This window comes from Streptopelia decaocto (assembly GCF_964273445.1).
Source record: "Streptopelia decaocto genome assembly, chromosome: 17".
Lineage (NCBI taxonomy): Eukaryota > Metazoa > Chordata > Aves > Columbiformes > Columbidae > Streptopelia > Streptopelia decaocto.
The window spans coordinates 3,318,452-3,340,032 of record NC_138672.1 but is presented as its reverse complement, the minus strand read 5'-3'; the positions used below and the strand labels follow the sequence as shown (position 1 = coordinate 3,340,032).

At 49.0% G+C, this 21,581-nt stretch overlaps 1 protein-coding gene across 5 annotated transcripts in view; it reads right to left on the bottom strand.

Annotated features, from left to right (window-relative positions):
- Positions 1 to 21,581, bottom strand: part of EHMT1 (euchromatic histone lysine methyltransferase 1) — a 113,639-nt gene that overhangs the window by 7,746 nt on the left and 84,312 nt on the right. For all 5 annotated transcript variants that reach the window (XM_082067653.1, XM_082067657.1, XM_082067655.1 and 2 more), the window contains 14 exons: positions 20,515 to 20,658; positions 18,799 to 19,025; positions 17,560 to 17,724; positions 16,997 to 17,079; positions 15,637 to 15,743; positions 13,844 to 13,966; positions 11,474 to 11,575; positions 10,610 to 10,714; positions 8,141 to 8,295; positions 7,199 to 7,366; positions 6,666 to 6,810; positions 5,235 to 5,312; positions 3,943 to 4,058; positions 1,644 to 1,730 (listed from right to left, as the gene is read on the bottom strand). In XM_082067653.1, the coding sequence (XP_081923779.1) occupies positions 1,644 to 1,730; positions 3,943 to 4,058; positions 5,235 to 5,312; positions 6,666 to 6,810; positions 7,199 to 7,366; positions 8,141 to 8,295; positions 10,610 to 10,714; positions 11,474 to 11,575; positions 13,844 to 13,966; positions 15,637 to 15,743; positions 16,997 to 17,079; positions 17,560 to 17,724; positions 18,799 to 19,025; positions 20,515 to 20,658 (1,805 nt within the window). The remainder of the gene's footprint in view (positions 1 to 1,643; positions 1,731 to 3,942; positions 4,059 to 5,234; positions 5,313 to 6,665; positions 6,811 to 7,198; positions 7,367 to 8,140; positions 8,296 to 10,609; positions 10,715 to 11,473; positions 11,576 to 13,843; positions 13,967 to 15,636; positions 15,744 to 16,996; positions 17,080 to 17,559; positions 17,725 to 18,798; positions 19,026 to 20,514; positions 20,659 to 21,581) is intronic.

Here is a 21,581-nt window from a genome sequence, read left to right as displayed (position 1 = left end):
CAAGACATAAGTTAGTTCAGCTCTTCAGTATGCAGCTCATTTAGGTAACAAAGAAGAGAGCGCCTGCCATTGAAACAGTGTCAGCAGCTCAGGCAAGGGCGGGGGGAAGAGCTGAGCACAACTGTGGTCTCTGCACCCCATCAGCTCTACAACGCACCCTGTGTTAATTACACCATCATCTGTGTTAATTACACCATCACGCAGAGCTGCCCCGTTTCCCTGTTCACCACTTATTCCTCCTGTGTGTTCGTGTTCCAGTAGGATTTGCTGAAGTTAATGCCATTTGTCTTTGGGAGCTGTTTATGTTCAGGCTCTGGCTCATCTCTGGACACCAAAGCAGGACACGGGGACCTCTGGTCCTCAAGGCAGACTTGAGATACTCCCACAAACAGCAGAGTTTTAAGCTTTACCTCTGAAAAAAACATCTTATCGTCTGGCAGCTCCTAACATGGAAGAAATACTTGGCCGATCTACTGCAGATTTTAAAGTCTAAAAGTCTGAAGTCTAAAAACCACGGGGTTCGACAGCAGTTTTTTCACTTGACATAAATCTGAACATTTTTGTTCTTAAGTACCTTATTGAATCAGGGCCGAAACATGCGCTTAAGGCCAAGTGCTTTACTGTTTTGCTGAATCAGACTAAAGCCAGAGCTGGGACATTGCAAAACCTCTTGAGAGGTCAGTATTGAAACAGAAAAAAGATCTGATATAAAAAAGTTGTTCTAAGTTGCCTCGGCCTTAAGCGTCCCATGGCCACGGTGAACATGAGAGCTGAGCACATTTGCAGCACAACCCAAGAGCGTTTTCCCCATCACCTGTGTTTCAGAGGGATAAGGGAGCTGAGACAGATCCCAGCAAGACACAGAGGGGTAAAAAAAGCTCCATGTGATGAGGAAAAAAATGAAACAGATTAGGAAATGGTGTCAGAAAACCTCTGCTCAGCTCGATGCCCATTTGATTTGCATGAAAACCTCTCTCTGAAGAGGAGCAAACCTCCCTGTATCCAAAATAGGGTGGTCAGCAGGACAAGGGCAGTGATCCTTCCCCTGTGCTCTGCATTGGGGAGGCCACACCTGGAGTATTGTGTTCAGTTCTGGGCCCCTCAGCTCAGGAAAGAGATTGAAGTGCTGGAGCGGGTCCAGAGAAGAGCAACAAGACTGGGGAAGGGACTGGAACACAAGCCCTATGGGGAGAGGCTGAGGGAGCTGGGCTTGTTTAGTCTGGAGAAGAGGAGGCTTAGAGGTGAGCTCAGCACTCTCTAGAACTACCTGAAGGGCAGTTCTAGCCAGGTGGAGATTGGGCTCTTCTCCCAGGCAGTCAGCAATAGGACAAGGGGCCATGGGCTTCAACTCTGCCAGGGGAAATTGAGGCTGGAGATTAGAAAGCAATTCTGTGCAGAGAGAGTGGTCAGGATTGGAATGGCTGCCCAGGGAGGTGCTGGACTCACCGGCCCTGGAGGTGTTTAAACTGAGATTGGCCATGGCACTTAGTGCCATGATCTAGTAAATGGACTGGAGTTGGACCAAGGGTTGGACTGGATGATCTCTGAGGTCTTTTCCAACCCAGTCCATTCTGTCATTCTGTGATTCCTGGCCCTTGGGAAGCGACGCATTCACGTGAGCGAAAGAAAGCGGAATAACTTACTCGCACACAAAGGTTCCCAGTGGAATGTCTTGCATTGTTCGCACACCCCAGCCCATCTTTTGTGTCCGATAAAGCTGCAATCGAGTCCTGGAAAAGAGGAAACAAAGCCACGTTAATGGCAGCACTCCACTGAAGGACAGTGAATTTTCATAGAGAGATGAGCAAAAAAAGCAAGAACCTTCCATCAGCAGCAGGATGATTTCAATATTCGAAATAAGCATATAGAACTGAATGCTCTGTGTGATGATTTACACATAGGGTACCAGAATCCCATCACAAGCGTACGGTGAACCAAGAACACTTTGAGCTAAGTGCTCTGATCCCTTTGCCCTCTGCTGAGGCCGGTGCATTTAGCGACTCCATCATATCCAGCTCCCTGGCTGCAACTTGAAACTTCTTGGTGTAATAGCTGCTCTGTGGAATTTTACTGATGGAGTTTATAGGCACAGAAACCATCCTGTAAGTCATTCTGCCTCCTGCTCAGCCAGAACTTGAGTTAAGTGCAGGCTGAACAGTCTCCAGGGCTGGGGAAGGCTCGCACTGCCCCCCAGGGAACCAAAACCCACACTCGGCAGTGCTGTTATCGGAATAAAGAGAAATCTGATGCTCACCTTAACTTCACCCTGTTGCTTTTCCCAGTATTTCTCTTCCCCCACCCATCCCCTCCTTGCACCGTCAGCTCAAACCAGGGGCGGTGCATTTTGTATTTGCTCGCAGCTCCTGGAGCCTTCACTGGGGCAAAGCACGACTTCACCTTAAACCGGTTCTGACACTATCTCAGGCTTACGGAAGCTCCCTCATGTTTTGCCTCATCCATCAGAGCAGGGAGCCAAGCTCAGGTTCAGGCTCTGCCATCGGGGCCAACAGCAGCAGGACTGGTTTTTTGCAGAAAAACACTTCAGCACGGCAAAAATGCCAAAGCAATGGCTCTAGCTGTACAGCTCCTAAGCAAACACCCACATAGACAGCGGAGCTTGGCAGGGAAAACCAGAGAGGGGTAAAGTTCTGTTGAAACACATCGAGCCTTTTTCTTACTTATTTTTAACATTGCAAAATGTCATTGAAAACTACAACGCTTGCAAAAAGAAGTGTTGTCAGTACTAGCAAAAATGTGCAGAAGTCTTTTTTTCCAGTGGGATTCCTTTGAAGTTTGTCCTGATCCATTTCATGCGGTGGCAAACTTCTCCATAGCAAAGGTCCAAAACAAAGCATTTGCATTTTTAGTCTGGCACCAAAATCCTAATGGCCTAATCTGCAGCACCAAGGCCCACAGGTATTCAGGTATCCAGTTCAGGGGGAGTTGGGATATTTTAAGCAGCCAAGTCCAGGCATGCTGGCCTATATTTCTAATACAGACTGCTAACTTAAAAGATCTTCTGCATTAAAGCTTTGCAGTTTCTGCTGCTCTTGTTTTCTTCACAGATCTCCACAGGAGAATTTACATCTAGGCTGTTCACACAAACCCACAAGTCATTTATGTGTTTTATGGTCAGGCTGATGAAAGAATGCCGCAGTTCCCACGTGATGGCAGCAGGGGCAGGATGCAAATATTAATTGAGCTCATCAGACCTGCTGCTGCTTCATTCCCACCGGCAGCACACAGGGACCCGGTGGCAGCCCACTGCTGCATGGTGGCACCTGCCCCAACTTCTGTATCATCTCGGGAAGTCCTGGGTTTTGTGGGTTTATGAGTGAGTAGAGACTAGAGAGCTGGAAAGCTCAGGAGTTTGCTGTTGGTATTACCAAGATAAGTAGTACTTGTCTTATGGAGTTCTGTGCCCAGCTCTGGGTCCTCAGCACAGGACACACATGGACCTGCTGGAGAGGGGCCAGAGGAGCCCCAGGAATGACCCGAGGCTGGAACAGCTCTGCTGGGGGACAGGCTGAGAGAGCTGGGGTGTTCAGCTGGAGAAGAGAAGCTCTGGGGAGACCTTAGTGAGGCCTTTCCATGCTTAAAAGGGGCCGAGAAGAAAGATGGGGACAGACCTTTTAGCAGGGCCTGTTGTGATAGGACAAGGGGTGATGGTTTAAACTAAAGGAGGGAGATTCAGGCTGGACATGAGGAAGAAATTGTTGGCCCTGAAGGTGGTGAGAGCCTGGCCCAGGTTGGGCAGAGAGGTGGTGGATGAACCATCCCTGGAGACATCCCAGGCCAGGCTGGACGGGGCTCTGAGCAACCTGAGCTGGTGAAGATGTCCCTGCTCATGGCAGGGGGGGCACTGGGGGAGCTGGGAAGGGCCCTTCAACCCAAACTGTTCAATGATTCCAAGACAAGCTACATTTGGATCCTCCTCCTCACCTGAGCCCGTTCTGCACCACCCGGTTCCTGCAGGTTCTCCAGCACGAACATGCGTGGTTACACTCAAAGATCAGCGGCGGCTCAGCCATGTTGAACTCGGGCAGGAGTCGGCCGTCCTGAAGAGGAGAAGCATTCAAGACTGGGTTAGTTGTCTATTCCTGTGGCCCCACCAAACCGGAGGCAGGGCGAGAGCAGAAATTCCAAGAGTGTCAAAACAGGCCAGAGAACCCCAAGGTCGAGACATTCCCTGTCCTCCCCAAAACCAGCATCAGACCTCAAATTCTGTCATGGTTTTGCTCTGCCTTGGCAGTGACAAACTTACCACTATCACCAACAGCTGACAAACAGCAAGAGAACATCTAGATTTTTGCTGCCTGGGATCACCCTACGTGCCATCACAGACACACACAAAAATCTTACAGTCCTATGCAAAGCAAACCCCAGTGTGCATCATCATTATTATCATTTTGCAGTGCTGGAGGGGGAAGCAGACGCTTAGTTTGCCTCTGGAATAAAGCCGAAACTTCACATTACAAGGCAAATAGACTCAAGTTCTCTGAACCACATTATCTTCCCAAATAACACTCCCCAAAAAACAACAATCCAATTATTTACCAACCATATAGGATTAAAGAAGCGATAGGCACTGTTCATCATATTTAACAAATTTGGCTTTTAAGGCTTGAAAGATGTAATCACCTATTAACATGTAAATAAAATGGCTACAAAGCAAAGAAAGATGCCAATATTTCCCCTGGGAGAAACTTGCAGAGATTCACAGAACTTCTGATCTTAGCAGAACCTGTCCAAATATTAACCTCAAAACCCCCCTGGAGGATTGAAGCAGACTTATCCAAAACAAATCAGGCTCCTGGCAATGTTGCAGTTAAAACATCTTTACTTTGCCTTCATCTGGAAGGATCACAATGAATAAAGGCAGGCAAAAAAATCTCCCTACTACCCTTCCCTTGTTTATATATTACAGCATTTTCTATGTTGCTCTGAAATGGAAGCTGATTTCACGCATGGATTATTGAATGCTCTCTATCACATGGGTATAATTAATGGCTCAGTTGGCATGACAGTAACACAAATAATAACACTAGAAAAGCTTCCCTGAGTGTGCATTTTGTTATTATCTCAAAACTGAAACTACAACTTGAGGCATTTTAAAACAAAAAGTAGGGGAGTTGTGCAAGGAACTGGTTATAAGGTACAATTACAAACCCTGAAGTGTACAAAGTTCAGCTCACAGACCCTGGTCTGACCCGAAGGAGGTTCTGTGTCCTCACCTTGTCATACCAGCAGCGCATACTGAGCTGGCCGCACATGCAGTTACTGGAGGAGCAGTCGTCTATACACACGCAATACTGGAAGAGAAGACAGCGGGTTAACTCCACGCCACTCTCACAACTCAAAGAGCAACTTCTGTGAGTGGGCCAGAGAAGAAAACACACGTCTGAGCCTTCTCCTGCTCGTTAGCCAGAAAGATCAACCAGCCCCATTGGTTCAGTGGCATTTTTACTCTGTTGTTTACTTCTCTGTGCAATGAACGTCAAAGGATTCAGCTTGCAGGAACTGATCCCATACTGACCCACCTTCATGTCCCCCTGTGTTCCTAACCCTCCTCCATGCCCTAGGAGCTGTACTCCCCACTCGAGGACAAGGAAAGCTCCAAAGAGGGACCAGAGCTGGGAGATGATGCAACACAATGTCTCAGTCCCCCTGGCTGCTCCTCCCCACGTGTGCTCCAGCTGGCTGTGTCCCCAGTGCTCCCAAAGCCACCACAGTCCCACCACCAGCTGCTGCACAACCGGCCTGGGGCACGAGAGGGTCACTTCAGCCACCTGAGAGCTGCACCCAGAGAGGGGTCACCTCACCCTAGAGAAGGGACAGAGCTGGTGAGGGGCTGGAGCACAAGTGTGATGGGAGCGGCTGAGGGACCTGGGGGTTCAGCTGGAGAACAGGAGCTGAGGGGAGACCTTCTGATCTCTGAACTGCCTGAAAGGAGCTTGGAGCCAGGGGGGGTCGGGCTCTGCTCCCCAGGAACAAGCGCCAGGAGCAGAGGAAACGGCCTCGAGTTGCGCCAGGGGAGGTTGAGGTTGGATGTGGGGAACAATTTCTTCCCCAAAGGGCTGTGGGGCATTGGAACAGGCTGCCCAGGGCAGCGCTGGAGTCACCATCCCTGGAGGGGTTGAATAGATGCGGAGATGAGGTTCTCAGGACATGGGGCAGTGCCCGGGTGGGGGAACGGTTGGACTTGATGATTTTGAGTGTCTCTTCCAACCAAAATGATTCTGTGCTTCCCCACCTCTGCTTTCACAACCCGGCCCTTTGAGGACTTCAGATATCACAAGACCTCAGCCTGGATGCTGCCATCAGCAGGAACACAGCACAAGGAAGGTCTCCCAAAAACTCTGTAACTTTCCAGATACAGAACAGAGTAAAAGCATAAATGGGAGCCACACCAGCGAGCACCAGACAGCTGATGCTACAGCAAACACAGAGCTTAGCTCAAGTCTTGGAAAGAAAGAGATGCAGAATCACATCTACAGCAAGAGGTGGAGTTTTGGGACACAGACTTAGCTGGGATGTGATGGCAATCTTAGGACTAGACATTCCCACTCTGAATGCAAAATCTGTTCCGAGTTGCAGTGCACTGCTACATCCCTGAATGCACTACCAGGACAGGAAAAACCACATGGACAGACATGATCCCTCACCTGTAAATGAGTGATGTTTCTATCAATGTCCATCGGGGAGGTGACGCAGTTCTGCGAAACATATTTGTAGTTGCTAGGACAAGGCTCGCTGTCCACTGAATTGATGCAGGGAATTGGGATCCGCTCATAACCCCGGGCGATGTCTCTGTCAGCGGGAGAAACAGAACTGTCACGGAAGAAAAGCTGCCCCGAACAAGGGGCCATTCAAACACCATCCAGGGACAGAATTACTGTCTTTGATCACTGAGTATTCAAAGCCTGAAAGCAGTTCAGACTAGAACAGAGTTCATCTTTTTCCACTCTGCCTTAGAGATTGTGCTTTGTGCTTGAGAATATTTCCATTTGGAGGATGAATTTACAAACCGTGGTCTGAATCAGCATGTGCTTAGTTCTTGCTAAGCTCAAACTGACCTTCACACCAGTTTAAAAAGCTAAGTATGCACTTAAGAGTCCTTTCTTAATCCAGGCCCCCAGCCTGCCCTGTGCAAGGGCTCTATTTCATGACACACAAGCAAAGCCAGGCCTATTCTCACCTGCTCACGACCTTCTCTATCTGGGCAGGCTTCTCAGCAGATGATTCTCGGAGAGTCTTGTTCATCTGTAGGGCCACCCAGACCTGAGAGTTAAGGCTGGAGCACTGGAGTGGAGTCTCACCCTCCTTGTTCTTTAAAGTGACATCCGAGCCACGAGAAAGAAAGAGACTGCAAAACAGCAAGAGACGATAAGAAAGCGCGCAAGGGGAAAATGAGCTGAATCACATCCTCCAGCCAGCCCGTAGGGGAGAAGGAAGAATCTATAGTAGTGAATAATCACCTGAGTTTTCTTTATTAAACACAGTTCAGTGGATCTTTCTACATGAGGGCACTGGCAGAAGCCACAGACTGGAGCTCTAGGCACTCACAAGAGCTCTGGGCAAACCGCACCTTGCTTCAGGCATGACAAGTACCATCCTGGTACCAGCCTAACTTGAGACAGGCTTGAAACTCTCTGGTGGGTAAAGATAACGCATGGGGAGAGTAGGCTGGAAATGAAAGAGTCCCATGGGAAACTGGTATCGGACATGGCCCCTGTTTATATTTACCAGCTTTTGGTGAGTACACATGATGGCTTTATCCAGAGCAGTAATGAAGCAATATGTCATCATATGTGAAAAGAAAAGGCTTCAATCAAGGATGCCTGACGCCTTTCTGCTGGGAAGCCCAGGCTGAACGCAGCCCCTCAAGCCCCCTGCCCAAGCATCAGGATCACCCCATGTTTTGTGATCTTGTTTTACACCAGCTCTGGCAGCACCCAGTATTTCAGACCCACTTTCCCTAGGAACAGGGTGATGGAGAAAACAAACCCTCTGTCCTGATTTTGGTTTGTGCTTAAATGCCAAAGGCATTTCCGAGGACCTCCTGAGCTTGCCAGCCAGCGCTGGGTAGAAGGAGCGAGCAGGGGAAGGGGAGAAGCGGCGCAGCTGGGGCTGAACTTACACGACGCACTCGTAGCGGTTCTCTCTGGCTGCAATATGCAGGGGCGAGTCCCCGTGAATATTCACTGCATGTAAATCACACTTCGCAGCCAGCAGGATCTCCGCTATGTCAACACAGCCAGAAAAAGCAGCCCAGTGCAAACAAATATTTTCCTCCTGGAGGGAAAGAAAACAGAGCAGAGGCTGTTTAGTGCATTAAAATCCTATCGCTTTGGGACTTCACCACCCTTAGTGCTACACCTGCAGCATTCAACATGTGGCTTGCAGTCTCCCTCCCTACATTGCTCCTGCTGGCTGGGACTGCCAGGGAAATCTCTGTGCAGACAAGCAGGGAGTTCTCACTCCAGCCGCCTCCGCACACCGAAGATGGGGAGGCTGCACACAAACGGGTCCATCGCCTGCCTGAGACACGCAGGCAAATCACATCTCGGAGCCACAAAACAATCCGGATCAATCCACAGGAGAGGTGACAGACACGAGCAAACGTGCTGGAAGAGGCTAGAAGCTGCGCTTCCCCAGCCCAGACACACAGCGAAGCCAGCTCGTCTCCCAGCGCCGCAAAATTAGAGAGAAGAGCACAGCGCAAGCTATAGGGTATGCGAAGGTGCTAGAAAGAACCACGAGCCACAGGGAGAGCAATCAATCCAACTTCAGGCGTCTCTTAAATACTGTATGGACTCATCTCTCATTAGCGGCACTAGAAATAGCTGAACACTCATCTTTTTGATGGCGGTATTTTAAGCGATGATACTCTGTTTTCTGTTACAGTGCAATTTGCAGCACACTTCCAACCCTTCCCCATGACAAGCTCTACAGACATCAATTACAACAGTGAGATGATAGTGATGCTCACCTAACTTTTCTCTTTTTTTCTTGAAAGCAAAAATAAAGCACACCTTTTAGTCATTGCAACTTAACTTAGATCCTTCCTTAAATAAGGGAGGTACTGACATATAGCAGGGAGGGGGGAGACCTCTTTCTATACGGCTTCTGCCTCCCATCATGGCAACATCTAGAAAAAAACCTAATGAGCATCACGTACCAATCTACAGAATAAAATCATCCTGTCGATCGCACACCATGCGCTGCTGCACAGACGGATCACAGACAGCGACACTCGCTACTTTGCCTCGAATCGGCCACGGCCTAACAGCAGCGTAATTACAATCAAAAACATTTCTCCCAGAGCGTGATGTTCCCCAGCACGAGTGACATCGCTTCTTAATGGCTGCAATCAGGAGGCAGGTACGGTAACGGATGTGCCATACATACACCTGCTAAGAGGACCTTTTTCTTCTGAGCAAGCTGTTGACTGAGCTGATTTTGATTTTCATCTTTACTGTGTGATCGCGTAACCAGTAGCCAAAGGCTTTGGCAACAGATCAAAGAAGTCAGTTGTGTTCAGTCAGTGCCATCACAACCCAAAAATCATTCTCTCCTGTCTTGACTTTTGCTTTTAGGAACAGTATCAGACCTGGAGCTGCCTGTGAACTATCTATGCTCCTAAGGAAACAGAGGCTCGTACCAAGAAGGGGCTGTCAGACTGGGGACAGTGACTCCTTGGGAACAGCTGGAGCATTTCTCAGACAAACGTGCCAACACCTGCCCCTGTCAGCACCCGAGACACAAACCGAAGCATTTAGGGAAACAAATACAAACCAGCTGCTTGTATCCCTTGAAGTCAGAAATGCACTCACAGCCTTGCATAAAAAAAATACATTGCCATGAGCTATACTAGAGGGGAAACTGATGGCGGAGTAGGTGCTTTGCTGGAACAACTCTGTGCAGAATGCGGGGAAGCCAATTGCTCTTCATCTAAAAAACTATCTCACATCTACAGGCCAAAGGACGCCAGTTCACACCCTGGCTTGCCTTGCAGGTACTGCTGGGGTTTCTAATCCTTAGAGACAGACAGGAAAAAATTAGAAACACACTATTAAGAAAAAAGAAGAGGAGCAGTGCTGATATAATGTGTCATATAATGTCCTGAGTTGGAAGGGACCCATGAGGATCATCGAGTATGAGCTTGTGCCCCCCAAAGGCACATGAGATGCCCCCAACCTTGACCCGTGCCCAACGCACATGGGACCATGATCAACATGGAGCAGGTAAGTCTGGAGTCAGGGGGATCTGCCCAGTGCAGTGTCCAAGTGACAGCACTGCAGACCCAGCTCAACAGGAGCAGCGAGGCAGAGCTGACCACAACCCGCAGCGTTATGAACAGCGTCTCTACGGGCTATGTCAGAAGAGCTGGAGGAAAAGGATTTCTTGCCAGCTTGTAAACCTCTTCCCAGAGTATGGAGGAAAATTCTCCCAGCAGACACTGTTCACTCGCTGCTCCAAACCACCCTTGTCAAGGCACCACCGCATCTCCCCACGCTCAGCCCAGAAATCTGCCTTCTCAGGCTTGTTCACTTTTCAAAGAGAAACTGTGGATAACTTTCAAAACAGATTCCAGGAAGAACCTCACATTGTCACGGATGTTGACATCTGACCCCTTTGCAAGCAGCAGCTTCACCAGCTCGATATGCTTGTACTCAGTGGCCCAGATCATCGGCGTCCAGCCTCCATCGTCCTGGGGAGCAAAAGGAAAGGGTGAGACACGCAGAGCCGACAAGACGTTTTCCTGATGGATTTACAAGCCTCTTGGCAGCCACAGCCGTGTGCACGTTGCCTGGGAGCCCCAGATCCTTTCCCTCCCCACTTCTGTCTCATCGCTCTCCTTCTGTCACGCCACTGCAGGCAGAGTCCCCCAGGACCTGCAGAGCCCAGCGTGATTCGAGCCAACTCGCCTCAGCAGGCTGGAGTGTATTTGCAGCTCAGCAGACTGGCAATGGACCTCCAGGGTGTTCAGATACAGCTGACTGTCCAAAAGGCACAACAAGCATCCAGCTCATGTAAAAAGCTCTTAGAAAAGCTCCCTGAGCAGCCTGGGGGAGCCAGGTTTACCCCAGGATGAGGAACCCCAATGCTGTGTGGCCTCACCCCATAGTAACAGGTAAATTCTATGATGATGGGTCAAGCTTGACCCATCCCACAGCTCACCCGTGATCCCACCACCCCCTGCTATGAGGAGCACGGTGACACCCTTGGAAACAGGCTCCACCAGCAAAGTTTGCTCAAGGAGAAACTGCAAATTGAGGCACACAGAATTCAAGTTTCCATTAGGTCAGGGGAGGGATCACCTCCCCGCCATGCCCAAGGCACCGTCACCTTATGTTTAGGTCCCTGCCAGCAGCAGGACTGTATTTGAGTAACCACTGCACAGACAGCGTGCTGCTGAGACCCAGGTCGCACAGAAAAGCAGCTTCTGCCCCTCGCAAAAAGGCCTCACCTGGCAGTTGACGTCCATCTTCCCATTGGAGAGTAGATACTGAACGACGTCGTAGTGTCCCTTCTTGGCAGCCAAGTGCAGACACGTGGAGCCCTCCGCATCCTGGACACAACCAGAGAACAAGCACTCAGGGACAGCCCTTCCCGGCCTTTCCCACACCTGCACGACACCAGCAATGCTCAAAAACCAGTGGAGAAGTTCATGGATGGAGCAGAGGACTCCAAAAGCCTCCAGGTCACTGCCAGGAAGGGAGGGAGTAGCAGCAACCAACACCAGTGGGGAGCAGAGGGAGCTTCACGCAAAGCTCAGAGGTGCAACTTGTGCAGAGTAGGAACATGCAAAGGCTACGGGAAGCGACACCTTTGCAAAGCCAGGGGAAGGTACCAGCCCAAATCCTGGCAGATTGATGCTCCCCTTCCCCAACAGATGCTCTCCAACCATCCTCCATGAGCTGGAGAGCCAAAGGGAGGCAGAAATCCCTTACAGAGACAGAGCTTGCACTTTACAACAGAGAAGTGGGCTTGGCTCAACCTGAAATGCTCTGTTTATACAATTTTTTCCTGCGTTTTATTAGCACAAGGCCTGATCCCAGCACCTGGCAGCAGGGCAAAGGGATGTCCTGCACAAGGGGCCAGGAGCCTCCCGAGAGAGCAACCCCCAGCGTGCCCATCCCTGCTGAGATGGGGGATAAAAACTGCAAAGGCTGAAAGGAAAATGCCTTTGGGAGCTGAAAATACAGGATCTGGGAAGAGATGGACAGGCAGTGATTCATGACAGAGACACTCACACGCCACATGAAAGATCCTGGCTGGAGCCTGATTTGTATCAGGTGTTTATATCCCAAGAGCGTAGCACATAGAAAGGCCCAGAGACCAGGAAATGAGACCAAAAACCAAAATTACTCCTTGCTTCTAAGCCCCTGGAAGCAACATCAGAGTGATGGACAGCATGGCACAGGGCTGGGGACACGCTCTGACCAAGGATGGGACACCTCGGGTCAGGATTACACTAAGAGGGCTCCCTGGGGTAACAAAGGGGGCTCTACACCCCCAGAAGTTCCTGCCATGTCTGAATAACCCCACATGAATAACCCCCCGAGCATGAGCCAAGGGCAGGTTCTCAACCCCACAGAGAGCAGGCGTATTTTCATATAAAGTTCCTGGAGGTTTTGAGCAGGGCTTTTACATCCTATTAACAGGATCAACAGCTTCACCCCAGGGTCCCCAGCAACGCCCCGCAGGGCTGGGCAGCCTCGGCAGCAGCAAACGCCCCCATTTCTCAATAAACTGCAATGTTGCTGCTTTCGAAAAGATGACTAATTTGGTGCAAGAAACTAATTAACATAATAAACCAGTCTAGACTTCAGACGTGATCTCAGGCTTCTAATTTGCTTTTGCAAGCTCAGGATTTTTTCCCTTCCCTTTACCTTTAGAAGCAAAAGAAAAGCTTGTCTTTTATCTTCCACAGGAATAAATCAGGTGAGAGGTGTCTGGATTGCTCCAAGACACTCAGGACAGCGCTTGGCATGAACCCAAATCCACCTGTCCTGCCCTTTCCCCTTTCCAGGTCGGAACCAGGCTTATAAGGATCTGTTTTAGGCTTGGGTTGGGCAGCACTCGGTACCTTGTGCAATCCTCCTGAGCTGCCGCCTCCTTCACAACAAGCGCATCCTGGTCCTGCCGTACTCCCCGGCAATAGCCGAGGATCACGCCAACAGCAGCAGGTTGTAACAATAAGAACTTAACACGGGGAGGGTTCCTCTACTCCAAATAGCATCTGATTTATGGGACTAATAAACGATCTGTACATTTTCCAAGATCGCGAAGCAAGCAGAGCATGCTAAAGGCAAACAGACAGCTGCGCTTTATTGTAATTGTTTAAATTAAAGGGTAGAGTTTAAAGATGGGGTCTGATTTTGCCAGTGCAGCTTGACTGCAAGTAACCGCACGTCAGTCCTTTGGAAAGCAAAGCTTCCTCTGTCATTTTTGCTGGCTTGGCAAGCACCTAATTACCAGCCCATTTTAAAATGTCACCCCAAAATTCTCATTATTAGAGTCTAAAGAGAAAGAAACTCTGAAATCAAACTCCAAACTTCACTGCAATGGATTTGTGACACTAATACTCAGCAGCCTCATGTCAAATTAAATACACCCTACGTTTGGTGGCACAAACTAATGTAGAAAGCGCAGCACTTGCCCCGAACTGCTCCCAATCAGGACACCGCACCGTTACAATGGTACGACCAACAACCACAGCCTTGCCAAGACCAGCAAGCCCACATCCCCTCCACCTGGGCACCTCAAACCTATTGAGAAAGAAATGGTGGAGAGAGGCTTTTCCAGGAGAAAGATATAAGGAATAAACAGCTACCTTAGGATCTACTAGTGCTCCAGCCTTGATAAGGTATTTCACAGTTTCCAGATGGTTGTTTTCTGCTGCTTCCATCAGTGGGGTCCTCTGGTCTTCAGAGCAGGTGTCTATATTAGCACCAGCCTGTTAGGAGGCCGAGGCAAATATAAGGACAGTTAAAATAATTCCTGGTTAGCAGAGGAAGGATGTGGGAGTAGAGGCTTAGTAGCAAGGTTTTTCCTGAAATTTAGGCATATTAAGCAGGGGGTGGAAATTAAATAAAACCAGGAAAGCAGACAGGCCAACTTCGCCTGTTTTGAGAATGAGCACACACTGCCTGCCCGCTCTCCCGCCTTCTACAGCCAGGGCATACAACAGCTGGTATTAAATAACTCTAGTTATTAATGTATTTTGGACTGCTACTTTCTAGATAGTGTTTGTGTAACAATTTGGAAAAAATCTGCCTCCTTTTTCCAGCGGCTTTGTTTTCCCTGGTCTATCATTTCTACGAACACAATGAACAAAACAAGCTCTTCCCAACATCACAAGCAACAGGACCAACTTGCTGATTGCAACAGAGGTAGGAGCTGTAAAAAAACCTCTTTGCTTCGCTCAGTAACCCACCCAATACTTGAAACCAAAAGAAAAATCTCAGAAACAGCACAATTCTTGGCAGGCCACGCGTGCATATACCCATGTGAAGAGCAGACCTGTTTACAGCAGCCACACGCTGACTCAGGCTCACCTGGCACCAGAAGTTGGCTCCTTTGCATCCAGGTGCCTCCCACTGAATGCCTTTGTTTTGATTACTTTTTAATAGCTACAGCTATTTAAACCAGACCAGAGAAGAGGCATTTCAAGTTTAACAAGCTGGGTACATTCCCAGCCAAATACTGTGCTACTGCAGTAGCCAGACATGAGGGAAGAGACAAGAAGATGAAAGATTTTGGAAACCAACCAACCCTACTGATACTCAGTTCAAATTGTTTGTAATATGTCGCAAATTTTGCTCCTTTTGCTCATTCCGTTGTCTTCACTTAGTTAAGTGAGTGAGAGCAGCAGGGTAGGCCTGGAGCTGCATCTTCAAACAGCACTTTGAAAGCCTCTGACTCCAGATGCTGAAATGCAACATCCCAGCAGGTTCATTTTCAAAGACGTGGAATTGCTGCTTCCTCCAAAGCCCTTTAAAGTTTTCCAGTCACACAGGGTAAACAGAACACGCTTCCAGTCACTCCAGACAATGTACGCCAGTACAAAAAAGAAAAAAAATATCGCTTTTAAAATGCTTTTCTCGACGTCAGTTTGTAGCGGGTCCAATGAGAGCACCTCTGTCTTTGACCATCCTCCTTCAATTTGAATCCAAATCTCAGACAATAAGCCACACTTGCATCTTTCCTTCTCTCCTTTTCAGAGGAAAGTCCTGCTGGGGTTACTGAGGTTTTGGCAGAAGGGAAGACAGGGTGTGCTGGATCCCACCCGTCTTGGTTCCACAGAGCACCCTGGCAGAGCACCCAGGGCAGGGCACGCTCTGCCGGGTGCGCTCAGGTGTGTATGTCCCCACGTGCTCCCTGTGTCCCACATGCTCGTTATCCAAACAGCAACGCTTGCTTGGAGAACCAGCTAGAAATACAGCCTCTAAGACCTCATGTTACCCTCCGTTACTCCTCCCTAAGCAAATCCTGAGAATAAATAGGGTTTTTTTTAATAGGCGGGACATTTCAGTGCTGATTTCCAAGTGTGCTTTAGCCATGTGGGGCAGGAGACAAAAAACCACAGAAAACCGCTTGTACAGAAGAACGTAAGTGGAGACAAACCTGAATCAGCATATGGCAGATGTCCACGTGGCCAGACTCAGCGGCAGCATGGAGAGGGGTTCTCTTACTCTGATGCTCCATTTTAAAATTAGGGTCAATTCCATCCACTGGAAAACAGAGCAGAGATGCTTTCAAGCACAATTCAGCGATTAAAGTATAACAGGAGAACCAGGTCTCAACCAGAAGGCTTTTAAAGGACGGGTTCCCAGCCCATCCTCAGCCCGTCTCATGACTCACTGCACATTCAAGCCAGAAAGACCTCGGGGCAGTCCCAGGACATTCGATACACAGCAGCCCCCAAACCCAGAGGTTCAGAGGCACCATGGAATTTAATACCCTTAAGGCATTACAATTTCTACATAGGCCATCTCGGCATAACAAAACCAACAAACACTATACAAGGATAAAAAGAAAATGAAATGCTGCTTTGTTTGAAGCAACACAAGCTGGAAACAACAGAAAGTCAGTACCACCTGGCCTTTCTGTCTCAGCACTATTAACTGCAATTAATATCAGCGATCCTTGTTGCATTCAGCAAACACAGGGCTGCAAAGTGGATGGAGCTTCTCCAACTACCACGAGCTCGGGATCTGCCCAGAGATTCTCACAGCTGTGCAAAGACTGACAGTTGGTGATGACAGCCAGACAAAGATGTCTGGACATGATAACATGTTGCATATGATGAGGCCGTAGTTAAATATCAATGAATAACGTTTTTGTGCTATTGAAGACACGAACAATGAAGCTAACACTTGCTGGAAGAAAAAAGAAGAATCTGATGAATGAAAAGAACAGAAAGCGTCCAAAAAAGTACTGCAAAGTATGGACTGGAAAGGAAATGATCCCAAGGAAACACTGTGTCCCTCAAAGCGGGAGATTCCTCAGGAATATTTGTTGGTAAAAACAAGCTCAGCAGCTCGAAGTCATCTGGTGACATGACTATGTACCCCAGAACAAACCCGGGGTATTGAAGGACTGTTCCTTTCTGCTCTCTTGCTGACAGGTCTCAGTTTAAGCTGCTTCCCATCTTTTTACCTCTCTCCTGCATGTAAATACCTCACTATCCCATTCCATGGAAAGGAAAAGTTCTGTCAGACTGGAAAAATCACACGTAGGTCATATGGGGACAGAAAGAGCTTCTCTGGCTAAAACTGTGCCCAAATGCAGAAACAGGTGGGAAGCAGCTCCACATTTCACAGGAAGATGAAGCCATTTCCAATGACACATCCCTTGCAAAACTGACTTTCTCCTCCAGCTCCTCTCCCGAGGGGCGGTGGGGAACATGTCAAGCAGGGAACCGGGCTCTGGCAGGAGCTGTCAGCGCTGCCAGACACACCCCGACTGGGAAGGAGCCACCTACCCAACATCAGCAGGACTTTCTGCAGCTCTCCTTGCCTCGCAGAGAAGTACAACTGCTTCGGATGGAACCGTAGCTTCTTGGGTCTGCAGGAGAGGGGAAAAGAGGCATAATGAATACTCATGGAAGAAAATTTCACCCCACCCCACCGCCACCCCGTGTGCATGACAAAGTCTGCTCCTACGGTACAGCTCCAGAGTACCAACAAAACCCAAGAACTGCTCTCCAGAAGGAGATCTGGACACTTCCAGCTGGAACCACAGCCAGTCTTGTTCTCATGAGGGCCACATGGTGCCACACAGCAACAAATTCTGGTCTTACGACTGTAAATCGGAACTCCCAGTAGTTACAGCTGGGGTTGGAGGGCCAGTGAAAAACTAAATCCTCCAGACCAATCAGTAAGACATGTAGAGCAATGACTGTTCTCTTGAATCTGTTGGGGGTGACAAGTGACCGAAGTGAACAAAAAGGAGGTCTGAGTGGAGCCAAAATGCAGAGAAGCTAAATCTCAATTTTCTCTAGGTGAAGCAACTTGAACTGGAGAGACCTAGTGGTTTTCTTCTTACTTTTCGGAGTCCAGGGCAATCAGGGCACTTTCCAGAGTTTCTTTAACTGGTCCCTGGGCCAGGCTAGTAGTGGGCTTTGGGAAAACTGAAGACCCAGCCATGTCAAACCCCTCAGCAGCCGAACTTTCTGGCTTGTCTTCTTCTGACAACCGCGTCCCAGTGCCACTGAGGAGAAGAAATCAAAGACAGCCAAAGCACAGCATTAAAACCACACAACAGTGTGTATCTTATGCCAAAGAAGGAAAGGAAATGGATTTTAAATACACATAAGCTTAAGTGAAATTGAAACACCAAGCCAACATATTTTACAGCCTTTTCCAAAAGAACTTGCCCCAAAAAGGAGTTGCACTGCCCTATGATTACATTTTGATGTACTTAGTGCTACATGAAACCCAGGAAAATGGGGCCAGTCATAAAAGCCACCAGAACAAGATCAGATCAGATGGGAAGTCAGAGCTCTGTTCAACACAGGGATGGCTTGATTTGTGCTTTTCTCCAAGTTTTGATCCTCGCTTTATACCTGTGCCCACCAGTGCTGTGGCTTGGCACTGCACCAATTTCCCTGTCACTTAGCAGACCTGGCAACATCAACTCATTCCACTGTTATTCCATTCCTAGGAATAAGAGGCAGGAATGGGTTTAGTTCCTAAATCCCCCTTATCTTCATGGCCTCTGCCCCAGCTCATCATGTGGCTGCTTTCGGACAGCATTTGGACACCAGGATTCAAGAAGCATTTGGACAACACCCTCAGACACACAGTGTGAACTGTGGGGTTGTCCTGTGCAGTGACAGGAGATGGACTCGATGAGCCCTGTGGGTCCCTTTCAACTCAGCACATTCTATTGTTCTACACTGTGCTCTCCTCCAACACACAAGAAACTTCTTCCTGGTGAGGGTGGCAGAGCCTGGCCCAGGCTGCCCAGGGAGGTTGTGGAGTCTCCTTCTGTGCAGACATTCCAACCCGCCTGGACACCTTCCTGTGTAACCTCAGCTGGGTGTTCCTGCTCCATGGGGGATTGCACTGGATGAGCTTTCCAGGGCCCTTCAACCCCTGACATTCTGTGTGACTCTGTGTGACAGTGAGCACGACAAAACACGCTTGCAGATTCCTGCAGCTGAGTTTGGCTTGTCAGAGCAGGACCAGCAAGCACTTTGCTCCACCAGGAGAAGCGCAAGTGTCCAAATGCAAAGCCCGGTTTGGTGCAAGGTTTGGGATCTCCGGGTGCTCCCAGGCTCACCTCCCCGTCGTGGTGTCAGCTCTTCCCTCCACAGCCGCTGGTTTCTGCTGCTCGTAGGTCAGTGACACCGTTGAGGTTGTGTCAGCTTTTGCTATTGTCACCTCCTTGGCCTTGGAGGCGTCTTCCCCACAGTGTGGGCAGTAGCTCATGTCGTTGACCTGGGAGGCACAGTTCTTGTGGAAACGGTGGGAGATGCTGCTCTCGGGCTGACACTCCATGAAAGTGCCCTAAAGAAACCACAGAGGAGAAGTTCACACCTCGGTCACCATGTGCCTTACCCTCGCACATGCTCCATCCGCAGATCTCCCAAATACTTCATTCAGCACCACTCTCGGCCCTGGCGCTTCCAATACAGTAAGCAAGCACTGCCACTTCTTCAGAAGAGAATAAAACCAAGGTCACGGGGAAAAAACTCACTTGGTTAGGGACTGCAAAGCAAGTTTCTTAATTGCATTTGGGAAACAGAACCAATAAGTCCCAATTTTCAGCTCTTTCCTCGAACATGTGAAGTTCTTACATTTCCAGAAGTGCCAGTGTACTGTAAGGACGCCCTCAAAACTGGAAGAGAAAACTTCAGACCTGCGTACCGGCATTGAAAGTACCGAACCAAGCTGTGCACAAATATTCAAGGACCAAACCCCAATATAACCTAAAGCATGAGACTTTTCTGCTTGGACCAGCCCCGTATGCTGTTTAACCCCAATAATGTGGCCGACTGCTCATTCAGACTGGGGCAACTCTTCTTAAAATTCTTTTCCCTTTCTGGCAAAGTCCTCCAAACTGAACTGAAGGTACCCCAGAATTGGCTGCCCTGTGATATCAGTGCTACCTGAAGCCCTGCTGTGCTCTGTGTTGTTAGTGACGGACAAACACTCCCAGCTTCACCTGCGTGAACTATAAGATGTCGCTCAGAGATCTAAGAGCGTGTAAGGAAAGGTCAGTTAAAACCCACTCTTCTTAATTCACGGTCCTCCCAAGCAATCTGATCAACTCTATTTCAGCCTTCATGGGTTTTGAGGATTTTATCTTTTAAATGATCTTTGACTCAGCAGGAAAACCCAGGATGGCTCCATTTATTACACTTATAATAATGCTTGAAACTACCGTAGCATCTTTCATTGACAAACACTCGCATCAGACAATTAAGCCTCCCCATCACCCTGTGAGGCCCTTGACTGGTGTTTTTCAGCTTTACCAGGATGCTGACAACTTAAAGGACCGAACCACGGTATTAAAATCCTCGGTGGCAGAGGTGGAAGAAGCAGCAGCAGATCTCCAACACTGCCTGTCCCAGCACCATCACTCAGGTTCCCCATCTAAACCCCCATCAGCAGGCGGGGACAGAACCACTCTTGTGCACAGAGATTCATTTACAAACCCAGGTAATAGATTTTTTGATGTGATTCATATGCCCAGAGAAACAAAAAAAACCCAATCACCCTCATTCCAAATAAATCCCTAAGGGAAGACTTCCATTATGTGCAATCCCAGTGAAAACCGTTCAGTAACACCCCTTGGGGTCTCCAGGATGGTAAAGGTGACAATGGCAGCTACCCTCACACACATTCCTGTTGAAAACACCACCTGACGTGCTGTGGAACGAGGTGGAGCTGATGCCAGGCAGCCAGTAAACCCCTTTAGGTACCATCTCCACCGTCAGCTCTTCCAGCTCCTGCGCCAGGTCCCCCCTTCCCTAGATTGAGAGCAGGGACTTACTGCAGTGCAAAAGTATCCACAGCCAGGGCAACACTGGTGTTTCACCATCCTCCCTCTATGGTCCTCACACAGCACCAAAAGCTGGACTTTGTTAGACGGGCGCATCAGTTCATACTTAACCACACTGTTTGTGCATCGGCCCAGCTGGAATAGGAGAAATTAAAGGAAATGAAATTACTGGAGACCAAGAACACTCTCTGTGCTTGTGCGGAGGACGGTTTTTTTTGCACGCTGCCTCGATGAGCCCTGGTTTTGTCACAGTAATTCAGACGCGTGCCAGATAGCATTAGCGGTGCGGCAGGAAGCTGCGAAAGATGCTCTTTCAGGAAGAAACGTATCATTTACTAACTAGCATGCATGTGGACCCCGAGTTGCTGGTAACTGGAAATAGGCAGCAGCCAAGCAGCGGCAGCAGGGGCAGTCCCAGGGGCCTGACTCACACAACACACGCTCGCCTTTTGCCAGGAAGAGCGGGTGGTGGTGACCAAGAGAACAAGACCATACGCACTAAATCTTGTTACTGTTCAGAAGTATAAGTCACAGGAAGATAAAGCGTAAAATAATTGCTCTTCGCTGCCAGCAAAGTTATCGTCTGTACTGGTTCCAGCACTGGCCCCTGCCCAGACCACAGCAATGAACAGCCAGGCGTTCACGAGAGCTCGCCTAAAGTCATATTTTGAGCATGTTTTCCGAAGGATTTCACCAATGTACAGCTCTGGGCTTAAAAAGCTGCCTCCTCATGCACCACCTTGCTTTGCTCTGTTAATGACAGCAGGCTCCACAATTTGGGTTCGCTTTTCCCCAGTGAGCGTTACAAGGATCAACGCTTCGCACGTCGATGACGTTTTCACATCCCAGCTGCCACCTGCGAGCATGACGTGATGCTCTTTGGGTTCATTTAGCTCCTCTTGATCATAACCTTGGCTCTCCCCAGATGCTTGGAAAAGGACATTCATAATCCAGAAATATAAATATGAAAACGTCCCTACCGCAATCTGCGCCTGGTTTACTGCGCGCTGCCACCACGAGCAGGAGTCAGGAGCGCGGAGCCTGCTCGTCGCCCACCG